A 12,222-nucleotide genomic window follows, 5' to 3' on the forward strand; every position below is an offset into this window, starting at 1 on the left:
TCTGGGTATATGGGATGGGAAAAAGTCTGCGTACATACGTTTGGGTACATTGTATGGAAAGAGTCTGAGTACATAGGTCTGGGTACATGGGTCTGGGTACATGGTATGGGAAAGAGTCTGGGCACATGGGTCTGGGTATATGGGTCTGGGTACATGGTATGGGAAAGGGTCTGGGCACATGGGTCTGGGTATATGGGATTGGAAAGAGTCTGGGTACATGGGTCTGGGTACGTGAGTCTGGGTACATGGTATTGGAAAGAGTCTGGATACATGGGTCTGGGTACGTGGATTTGTGTACATGGGTCTGGATACATGGTTATGGGTACATGGATCTGGTTACGTGGTATGGGAATGAGTATGGGTACATGGGTCTGGGTACATGGTATGGAAAAGGGTGTGGGTACATGAGGCTGGGTGCATGGGGCTGGGTACATGGTAAGGGAAGGTCTGGGTACATGGATCTGGGTACATTGGTCTGGGTACATGGTATGGGAAAGTCTGAGTACATGGGTCTGGGTACATGGTATGGGAAGGAGTCTGGGTACATGGGTCTGGGTACATGGGTTTGGGTACATGATATGGGAAGGCTCTGGGTACATGGGTCTGGGTATATGCTATGGGAAGATTGTGGGAACATGGGTCTACGTACATAGGTCTGGGTCCATGGGTCTGGGTACATGGTATGGGACGAGTCTGGGTACATGGGTTTGTACATGGTATGGAAAGTCTGGATACATGAGTCTGGGTACATGGTTTGGGAAAGTCTGGGTACATGGTATGGGAAGGGGTCTGGGTACATGGTGTGGAAAAGAGTCTGGGTACATTGGTCTGTGTACATGGGTCCGGATACATGGGTCTGGGTACATGGGTCTGGGTATATGGGTCTGGGTACATGTGTCAGGGTACATGGGCTTGGGTACATGGGTTTGGTATATGGGTCTCGGTACATGGGACTGGGTACATGGGTTTGGGTACATGGGTCTGGGTACATGGGCCTAGATACATAGGTCTGGGTACATGGGTCTGGGTATATGAGTCTGGGTACATGGGTCTGGGTACATGGGTGTGGGTATATGGTTCTGGGTACATGGGTCTGGGTACATGGGTCTGTGTACATGGGCCTGGGTACATGGGCCTGGATATATGGGTCTGGGTACATGGGTCTGGGTACATGGGCCTGGATATATGGGCCTGGGTACATGGGTCTGGGTACATGGGTCTGGGTATATGGGCCTGGGTACATGGGTCAGGGTACATGGGTCTGGGTACATGAGTCTTGGTATATGTGCCTGGGATTATGGGTCTGGGTATATGGGTCTGAGTACATGTGTCTGGGTATATGGGTCTGGGTACATGGGTCTGGGTACATGGGCCTGGGTATATGGGTCTGGGTACATGGGTCTGAGTATATGGGTCTGGGTATATGGGCCTGGGTACATGGGTCTGGGTACATGGGTCTGGGTACATGGGCCTGGGTATATGGGACTGGGTACATGGGCCTGGGTACATGGGTCTGGGTATATGGGCCTGGGTATATGGGCCTGGGTATATGGGTCTGGCTACATGGGTCTGGTACATGGGTCTGGGTATATGGGTCTGGGTATATGGGTCTGGGTACATGGGTCTGGGTACATGGGTCTGGGTACATGGGCCTGGGTGTATGGGACTCGGTACATAGACCTGGGTACATGGGTCTGGGTATATGGGTCTGGGTATATGGGTCTGGGTACATGGGTCTGGGTATATGGGTCTGAGTACATGGGTCTGGGTACATGGGTCTGGGTACATGGGTCTGGGTACATGGGCCTGGATATATGGGACTGGGTACATGGGCCTGGGTACATGGGCCTGTGTACATGGGTCTGGGTATATGGGTATGGGTATATGGGTCTGGGTACATGGGTCTGGGTACATGGGTCTGAGTATATAGGTCTGGGTATATGGGTCTGGGTACATGGGTCTGGGTACATGGGTCTGGATACATGGGTCTGGGTATATGGGTCTGGGTATATGGGTCTGGGTTTATGGGTCTGGGTACATGGGTCTGGTACATGGGTCTGGGTATATGGGTCTGGGTACATGGGTCTGGGTACATGGGCCTGGGTATATGGGACTGGGTACATGGGCCTGGGTACATGGGCCTGGGTAAATGGTCCTGGGTATATGGGTCTGGTTATATGGGTCTGGGTATATGGGCCTGGGTATATGGGTCTGGTTATATGCGTCTGGGTACATGGGTCTGCGTACATGGGCCTGGGTACATGGGTCTGGGTACATGGGCCTGGGTATATGGGTCTGGGTATATGGGTCTGGGTATATGGGTCTGGGTATATGGGCCTGGGTACAAGGGTCTGGGTACATGGGTCTGGGTATATGGGTCTGGGTATATGGGTCTGGGTATATGGGTCTGGGTATATGGGCCTGGGTACATGGGTCTGGGTACATGGGCCTGGGTATATGGGTCTGGGTATATGGGTCTGGGTATATGGGTCTGGGTATATGGGCCTGGGTACAAGGGTCTGGGTACATGGGTCTGCGTGCATGGGCCTGGGTACATGGGTCTGGGTACATGCGCCTGGGTATATGGGTCTTGGTATATGGGTCTGGGTATATGGGTCTGGGTATATGGGTCTGGGTATATGGGCCTGGGTACATGGGTCTGGGTACATGGGCCTGGGTATATGGGTCTGGGTATATGGGTCTGGGTATATGGGTCTGGGTATATGGGCCTGGGTACAAGGGTCTGGGTACATGGGTCTGCGTGCATGGGCCTGGGTACATGGGTCTGGGTACATGCGCCTGGGTATATGGGTCTTGGTATATGGGTCTGGGTATATGGGTCTGGGTATATGGGTCTGGGTATATGGGCCTGAGTACAAGGGTCTGGGTACATGGGTCTGCGTACATGGGCCTGGGTACATGGGTCTGAGAGTCTGTATATTGACAATTTGGATAAATGCGTTTGTTATGAGTACACGATATGAGTGGGGTTACTGAGTTAAAAAGACGGCGCTAATAAAGTGGAAATGCGATGCTGACATTTCGGAGGGAGGATGTGGGCACAGGGAGGCTCGGCCGGTCAGATTAACCCGGTGATGCCTTGTAGATGGGGAGCTCAGCGGGAGGGGAGGCTCGAGCCTGGTCCCCAGCAGCAGCCGCTAGCGGAGCCCTGGAGTGTGGATGGGGGATGGAGGGAGAGAGGTCAGCCCTGGGAACCGCGCACCGTCTGCAGTATAGCACTGGTCCAGCAGCAGCAGCGCTCCGCTCCTATACTGTACTTGGCTGTTTCTCTAAAGAGACTGAAAACTCGAGATTAAAACGGCGAGGTTTTGTCCCCCAGTATGAAAAAGACAATTAAACAGCACACGCATTATATATAACCCTATAGATAATAAACCTGTACAGATAAAATAAACCCTATTTATACTAAACCTATATATATGAACCTATATCTGAAGCAAACCCGTTAAAAATCATGTATATATAATCCCTAAAAGTAATAAACCTATATCTTATAAATTTTATATAAAAATATCTCTATATAAAAAACCATGTTTAAAAATAACTCCCGTATGTACATATAACCAACCCCTGTATATAATAAACGCTATATATAAATTAAGTCCTATATGTATATATGAAGCAGTGTGTTTGCCCCCCTCTGATCCTTCCCAAAGGTGAACATTATAAAGCGGTATATATTTGGGGGGGAAGGGGGGGTGGGTGTGACAGGGACTGCAGGGTTTCGGGGTAAAGTACAGGGCTGACTTACCGGTGAAGCAGGAATAGAGCAGGAGGATGCCAGGCTGTTGTTTTAAGCCCCTGAAGGCGGTGTTGGGGACCCGCTCCAGAATCCCCTCTCGGAAGATGCGGCGGACGCTGGGCCGGTCTGTGGGCTGGAACTCACGGATCAGCAGTGCCGGCTCCGGCTTCACCGCCCGGCGCTGGCCGCCTCCCGCTGCCTCCGGGGCCGGGACCGGGACCGGGGCCGGGGCCGGGGCTGGGGCTGGGCTTGGAGCTGGAGCCAGCTCGGGGCCGGCTGGAGCCGGGGTTGGAGCCGGGGATGAGGGCGGAGGCGCCGGGAGCCAGATCTGGCTGGAGACGGCCAATCCATCCCCTTTCGCAGGCGGCATCTCCTCGTCCGCTACCATCTTCGTCTGACAGACCATATCGCAGGGCAGAAAATGCATAGACACCAAAACAAAACAGAGCCTGTTTCCCACACCCCCCCCCCCCTCCTCCTCCTCAACACCCCCCCCACCCCACACACACACACACTCACTCACTCACACACACTCCCCCCTCCCAAATAAAGCGGACAGAAGCAGGGAGAGGGGAGGGAGGGAGGGAGGGGGAGAGATGCTGGGGAAATGGATGGAGACAGAGAGAGAGACAGAGAGAGAGAGAGAGAGACGGAGAGAGAGAGAGAGCCCCCTCCTCTCCCCCTGGCTCCTGGTGATTTACTCCCTCCCCCTCCCCTTCCCTCTGCAGCTCACACTGCTACCCGAGCCCTCTCCCGGCTTCCTAAACCGGCCCCACCGACTTGCTGCTTTTATGGAGAAATCACAGCTCCCCCACCCCCCTCCCTCTCTCTCTCCATGTGATCCAGAGGGAGGGCACTCAGGATCAAACCGACATCCCACCCACCCGACCCCATCCACCCTCCCGTCTGCAGACCACACTGGAGCTTTTTTTTTGGGGGGGGGGGGTTGCGGGGAAGGGGGTGTCTTTATTCGATCGAAAGGTATTTGCGGTGAAGCCTTCAGACTGGCCACTGTGTGAGGGAGAGGGAGAGGTCCGCTTTCATTTCACATCCTTACACATGTCAGTGTTGAATCCCCTCTTTATTTGAGACGGCTGATTAATCTGAGCCACTTCCAGCTGAAAAAAAAAGGTCTGAAGAGACGGGCAGCTTGCAGAGCAAGGAGTGGATGTTCCATCACCCCCTCCACTCTGCACACACCCCACCCTCCCTGCCCGGGATTGAAGCCATCACTCGCTCTCTGTCCCTCCCTCTCTGTGTGTGTGTCTCTCTCTGTCCCTCTCTCTGTGTGCGTGTCTCTCTCTCTGTCCCTCCCTCTCTATGTTCTCTCTCTGTCCCTCTCTCTGTGTGTATGTCTCTCTCTGTCCTCCCTCTGTGTGTCTCTCTCTGTGTGTATGTGTCTCTCTCTGTCTTCCCTCTGTGTGCGTGTCTCTCTCTCTCTGTCCCTCCCTCTGTCTGCCTCTCTCTGTCCCTCCCTCTGTCTGCCTATCTCTCTGTCCCTCTCTGTGTGTATGTGTCTCTCTCTGTCCTCCCTCTGTGTGCGTCTCTCTCTCTCTGTCCCTCCCTCTGTCTGCCTATCTCTCTGCCCCTCTCTCTGCGTCTCTGTTTGTCTGTCTGTATCCCTCTGTCTCCCTCTTCTCTCTCTCTGTCCCTCTCCGTCCCTGTCTTCCTCCCTCTCTCTCTCTCCCTCTCCCTCCTTTTTCTTTCTCTTGTCTCTCTCTCGCTCGCTGTCTGCCTCTTCTCTCTCTCGCTGTCCCTCTCTCTCCATCTCTCTCTCTCTGTTCCCCCCGACGTTGAATCTTTGAGGCTGTCTATCCGGCTAATCCCAGACAGTGTAGACACTGCAGTCCCGAACTCCAGCATCAGCCATCTCTGTTCCCAGCGTTATTCCTTCCCTGTACTCACTGCGGGTCACCCAGCTGCCCGCACCATCTCTCTCTCTCACTCACGCACACACTAACACACACTCACTCACACTCGCTTACACACACAAACTCACACTCATACACACTCAAAAGCATGCACACAAACACACAATCACACACAAGCACCTATTTTTCACATACACACAAACACACACTCACCCCCTCTCCTCCACACACCCACCGACACAACACAGCCGCAGACACACGCGGTATCACACACTAACTCACACATACACACACAGCCGCAGACACACGCACACTCTCAGACACTCACAAGCACTCTCTTTCACTCTCACACACACACACATACGCATTCACACACACACACCCTATCACACACACACACTGTCACACACACAATCGCAAAAAACGCTCACCACACACTCTCTCACACATATTCTCTTACACACACACACTTTCTCTCACACACACTCACACTCTCTTACACACACACATTCTCTTACACACACAAGCACTCCCTCACACACGTCTCACACACAGTCTCACACAGTTTCACTCACACACACACACATAGTCTCTCCCCCACACACTCTCACACACAGTCTCATATACACACACACACACACTTTCACGCTCTCTCTCTCCCACACACCCACACCATGTTCCCACCTCCCCACCCCCACCCCACCTGTGTAACGCCAGGGACACTGTCCCAGTCTCCGCTGGGTAAAGTGTACATTAAGAATAACCTTGCGGCTATACTGTACGAGCGGGCACTCTGGGCCGCTCCCTGTCTTATAATGTATTTCCATATTTAATATTTAAAAAAAAACTCATGTTGTTGGCGAAAGGTTGACACTGAGACGATGCCAGCAGCTCCTGGACAACACGGGAACAGCGAGGAGGAAGTGCCTGTCCCGGACACTGAGGAGATGACATGCTCTTTCTCTGGCGAATTCCGCGATTTCATACCGAGTGTCAGCTGGAAGTGTTCCTGAGCCGCGCGGGGAACTGGCTGGGAACACGGACTGATGAGATTACATTCGGACTCAGGAAAATGGCGCAAAGACGGCAGCAGTATTTCCCTCAGTCTGTCTGTGTGTGTGTGTGTGTCTGTCTGTCCCTGTGTGTGCCTGTATCTGTCTGTGTCTCTGTTTCTGTGTGCCCGTGCGCGTGCCTGTGTGTCTGTATCTGTCTGTGCCTCTCTCTCTGTCTGTCTGTCTCTGTGTCTGTATCTGCCTGTGTCTCTGTCTGTCTGTCTCTATCTGTGTGCCTGTGTCTCTGTCCCTGTCTGTGTGTGCCTGTGCGCAGGTCTGTCTCTGTGCGTCTGTATTTGTCTCTGTGTGTGTTTCTCTCTGTGTCTGTCTGTGTGTCTGTGTCTGTGTTTCTGTCTGTGTGTGTGTGCCTGTATCTGTCTGTCTCTGTGTGTCTGTATCTGTCTGTCTCTGCCTGCCTCTCTCAGTGTGTGTCTCTGTCTGTGTCTGTGTGTCTGTATTTGTCTGTCTGTCTCTAGTGTGTGTGTGTGTGTGTCTGTATCTATGTGTGTGAGTGTGTGCCTGTCTATCTCCGTGTACATTCTGCTGTTGAAGATAGAGCCGGTCTGCGCCGGTGGATACAGGCTGCAGCTGGGATTCACAGACTGAGGAGCCAAAATCATCCCACATTTCACACTGCAGCCCTTTACCCTGTTGGTGTGTGTGTCTGTGTGTGTGTATGTGTGTGTGTGAGAGAGAATGTGCATCTGTGTCTGTGTATGTGTCTATCTGTGTGTGTGGGTGTGTCCGTATGTGAGTGTATCTGTGTGTGGGTGTATCTGTGTGTGGGTGTGTCTGTGTGTGGGTGTGTGTGCATGTGAGTTTGTCTGTATGTGTGTGCCTGTGTCTGTGTGTTTAGATTAGATTAGATTAGATTAGATTAGATTACTTACAGTGTGGAAACAGGCCCTTCGGCCCAACAAGTCCACACCGACCCGCCGAAGCGTAACCCACCCATACCCCTACATTTACCCCTTTACCTAACACTACGGGCAATTTAACATGGCCAATTCACCTGACTTGCACATCTTTGGAGTGTGGGAGGAAACCGGAGCACCCGGAGGAAACCCACGCAGACACGGGGAGAATGTGCAAACTCCACACAGTCAGTCGCCTGAGGCGGGAATTGAACCCGGGTCTCTGGCGCTGCGAGGCAGCAGTGCTAACCACTGTGCCACCGTGCCGCCCATTAGAGTGGTGCTGGAAAAGCACAGCAGGTCAGGCAGCATCCAAGGAGCAGTAAAATCGACGTTTCGGGCAAAAGCCCTTCATCAGGAATACAGGCAGAGTGCCTGAAGGGTGGAGAGATAAATGAGAGGAGGGTGGGGGTGGGGAGAAAGTAGCATAGAGTACAATAGGTGAGTGGGGGAGGGGATGAAGGTGATAGGTCAGGGAGGAGGGTGGAGTGGATAGGTGGAAAAGAAGATTGGCAGGTAGGACAAGTCATGGGGACAGTGCTGAGCTGGAAGTTTGGAACTTGGGTGAGGTGGGGGAAGGGGAAATGAGGAAACTGTTGAAGTCCACATTGATGCCCTGGGGTTGAAGTGTTCCGAGGCGGAAGATGAGGCATTCTTCCTCCAGGTGTCTGGTGGTGAGGGAGCGGTGCTGGAGGAGGCCCAGGACCTCCATGTCCTCGGCAGAGTGTGAGGGGGAGTTGAAATGTTGGGCCACGAGGCGGTGCGGTTGATTGGTGCGGGTGTCCCGGAGATGTTCCCTAAAGCGCTCTGCTAGGAGGCGCCCAGTCTCCCCAATGTAGAGGAGACAGCATCGGGAGCAACGGATACAATAAATGATATTGGTGGATGCGCAGGTAAAACTTTGATGGATGTGGAAGGCTCCTTTGGGACCTTGGATGGAGGTGAGGGAGGAGGTGTGGGCGCAGGTTTTACAATTCCTGCGGTGGCAGGGGAAGGTGCCAGAATGTGAGGGTGGGTTGTAGGGGGGGCGTGGACCTGACCAGGTAGTCATGGAGGGAACAGTCTTTGCGGAAGGCGGAAAGGGGTGGGGAGGGAAATATATCCCTGGTGGTGGGGTCTGTTTGGAGGTGGCAGAAATGTCGACGGATGATTTGGTTTATGCGAAGGGTGAAAGGTGAGCACCAGGGGCTTTCTGTCCTTGTTACGGTTGGAGGAGTGGGGTCTGAGGGCGGAGGTGCGGGATGTGGATGAAATGCGTTGGAGGGCATCTTTCACCATGTGAGAAGGGAAATTGCGGTCTCTAAAGAAGGAGGCCATCTGGTGTGTTCTGTGGTGGAACTGGTCCTCCTGGGAGCAGATATGGCGGAGGCAGAGGAATTGGGAATATGGGATGACATTTTTGCAGGAGGTAGGGGGGGAAGAGGTGTAATCCAGGTAGCTGTGGGAGTCGGTCGGTTTGTAAAAAATGTCGGCGTCAAGTCGGTCGTCATTAATGGAGATGGAGAGGTCCAGGAAGGGGAGGGAAGAGTTTACTGACCAAGCATGTGAGGTGGAAAACAATGAGGGTTTAAGACATATATAAAAACTGTCAGGTTTAAACAAGGACAGGTAACGAGTATGTGACCAAACTTTAGGGGATATCAACACTTAATATCATCACCCGAGTCAGTACAAGGGCAGTTTTATCATCACGATTCTAGTAATGGGATCAAAAGATTAACAAGTTCATCACAAGCACAGCAGGAGTGTGGGGAGGACATCATGTTCATCAGCATGAGTTTGATTGACAGGTTTAATGGGCAAAAGTTGTATAAATACTAAAGATGGTGACTGCCATTTTCGGAATAGTCTGAGAGAGCGCGAGGTTGGTCAGTGCTGGTAAAAGGTTTTAGAACCTCTATTTAGACTAGGGTTTGGTGTCTTGTTAGTCTGTAACTGTGATACTGTAGTAGATGTTTAAATAAATGTGCCAAATCTTTACTGGACTACTTGTAAGAATTTTCTTCCAGGCAATTGAACGATCTCAGGGAAAGAACCAGGGAAGGTTGAGTAGACTCCAGTAGGGAGTCCTCCCCTATCCACTGAAGCTCTTGGGGAGGCTTCAACATTACAGAATTGAAAAAACATTTGGACAGGTACGTAAATAGGAAAGGTTTAGAGGGATACGGGCCAAGTTCAGGCAAATGGGACTAATTTAGTTTGGGATCATGGTCAGTGTGGACTGAAGGACATGTATCTGTGCTGTATGTCTCTATGACAGCAGATACATGGGACACCACCCCCTGCAAGCTCCCCTCCAAGCCGCTCACCATCCTGACTCGGCCTCTCCCTCTCTTTTCCTCTTCCCTTGCTGTTCCCTGACTCCAGCCTATCACCCTCACCTTGACCTCCTTCCACCTATCGCATTCCCAACGGCCCTCCCCCAAGTCCCTCCTCTCTACCTTTTATCTTAGCCTGCTTGGCACACCCTCCTCATTCCTGAAGAAGGGCTTATGCCCGAAACGTCGATTCTCCTGCTCCTTGGATGCTGCCTGACCTGCTGCGCTTTTCCAGCAACACATTTTTCAGCTCTGATCTCCAGCATCTACGGTCCTCACTTTCTCCTATGAGTAGGCCCTGTATTTTCAGGCTTTCAGTGAGGACTGTAGTCAAAGCCAGAACTCATCTTCCATTTCAGTTAAATTAATCCAGTAAATCTGACCCCCATATGACTCGTCACCCCAGATTTTTCAAAGTTGAATTCAATCTCTACGACAGTGGGATTCGAGCCCAAGTCGCCAGAACAGAACCCTGTCTCTGAATTAATGATCAATAAAAACTCTAAAATCATGAGGGGCATGGATAGGGTGAATCGCCAAGGTCTTCTCCTCAGTGTATGGGAGTCCAAAACTAGAGAGTATAAGGTGAGAAGGGGGAAAGATTTAAAAAGGGCCTGAGGGGCAACCTTTTCACTCAGAGGGTGGTACGTGTAAGGAATGAGCTGCCAGAGAATGTGGTGGAGGCTGGTACAATTACAACATTTAAAAGGCATCTGGATGGGTATATGAATAGGAAGGATTTAGAGGGATATGGGCCAAATGTTGGCAAGTGGGACTAGGTCAGATTGGGAATTCTGGTCAGCGTGGACAATTTGGACCGAACACTCTGTTTCCGTGCTGTACATCTCTATGACCCTAACTATTCAGCTGTTCTCAATAAGTCAGCACCTTCAGGAATCTCATTTGACCTGCTTCCAATGCCATTATAAATATTTCTTAAAATACATGGACCAAAACTGCACACAGTACTCCTGGTACAGTCTCACCAACACTCTGTATAGTTGTTAAGACTTAAACTCAGCTCCCTTGCAATAAAGGGAAAAATTCCATTTGCCTTAATTACTTGCTACATCTCAGTGCTAACATTTTGTATTCCATGCGCAAGAACACCAAGATCTCTTTGCTTTGCACTTTTTGGAGTCTCTGTCCATTTAATCTCCATTTAATCTTCGGTCCAAAGTGCATAACCTTACACTTTCCTACATTAAACTCTATCTATATCCCTTTGCAGGTTTCTCTTGTCCTCATAACAACATGCCCTCTCACCTGTTTATATACTGTCAGCAACAGTGGATACATTGCATTCTGGCCCCTCCTCCAAATCATTAATATCGCTGGTAAATAATGGAAGTCTGAGACTGTCGTACAGGACATTGGTGAAGCCTCTTCTGGAATATGTATCTAGTTCTGGTTGCCCAGTTATTGAAAGGATATTATTAAGATACAGAAGGTTCAGAAGAGATTTACCAGGATGTTGCACGGTGTGAAGAGTTTGAATTATGGAGGAAGGCTGGATAGGCTGGGACTTTTTTCACTGGAGCGTGGGAGGTTGAGAAGGGACCTGTTACAAGTTTATAAAATCACGAGGGGTACAGAAAGAGTTAATGGTTGGTGTCTTTTCCCTAGGATGGGGGATTTCAAGACATTTTTAATGTGAGAGAAGAGAAAGTTAAAAAAGACATGAGGGGCAATTATTTTACACAGAGGGTGGTTCTCATGTGGAATGACCTTCCTGAGGAAGTGGTGGATGTGGGTACAGTGACAGCATTTGAAAGACATTTGGATAAGTTCATGAATAGGAAAGGTTTGGAGGGATATGGGCCAGGAGCAGGCAGGGGGGACTAGTTTAGTTTTGGATTATGTTCGGTGTGGACTGGTTGGTGCAAAAGGTCTGTTTCCGCACAGTATGACTCTACGATCCTTGTAGCACTCCACTAGTTACATCTTTCCAACCTGAAAAAGACCAATTGACTTTGTCTTCAGTGTGTGAACCAATTCTCAACAATGTTTGTACATTGCCCCCAATACTGTGAACTTCTATCTTGTGCAATAACCTTTTATGTGACACCTCACTGAATGTCTTCTGGAAATCCAAGTACACTGCATCTACCAGATTCACTTTATTAGCTGTGCATGCTTAATACTCAAAGAACTCAATCAAATTTACCGGATTTTCCTTTCACAAAACTGAATCTAGTTTAATTGCATTAAGCTTTTGTAAATGCCCTGCTATTCCATCCTTAATGAAAGAATTTCCCAAGGACAGATGTTAGGCCAAGCGACTTACAGTCTCCTGTTTTCGTC

General features: G+C 50.7%; 1 protein-coding gene across 2 annotated transcripts in view; it reads right to left on the minus strand.

Annotated features, from left to right (window-relative positions):
- The window catches only part of aspnat (aspartate N-acetyltransferase), a 112,479-nt gene extending 108,270 nt beyond the window's left edge, over positions 1 to 4,209 (minus strand). For both annotated transcript variants that reach the window (XR_015751398.1, XM_087974625.1), the window contains exon 1: positions 3,773 to 4,209. Coding sequence is in view for 1 of the 2 variants with exons in the window: in XM_087974625.1 (XP_087830751.1) it covers positions 3,773 to 4,190 (418 nt within the window). In the remaining variant the exon portion in view is untranslated. The remainder of the gene's footprint in view (positions 1 to 3,772) is intronic.
- Positions 4,210 to 12,222: the final 8,013 nt, after the last annotated feature.

The sequence above is a fragment of the Chiloscyllium plagiosum genome, unplaced genomic scaffold (genome assembly GCF_037043375.1).
Source record: "Chiloscyllium plagiosum isolate Xiang-an unplaced genomic scaffold, Cpla_swu_hap1 HiC_scaffold_2, whole genome shotgun sequence".
NCBI classification, from domain to species: domain Eukaryota; kingdom Metazoa; phylum Chordata; class Chondrichthyes; order Orectolobiformes; family Hemiscylliidae; genus Chiloscyllium; species Chiloscyllium plagiosum.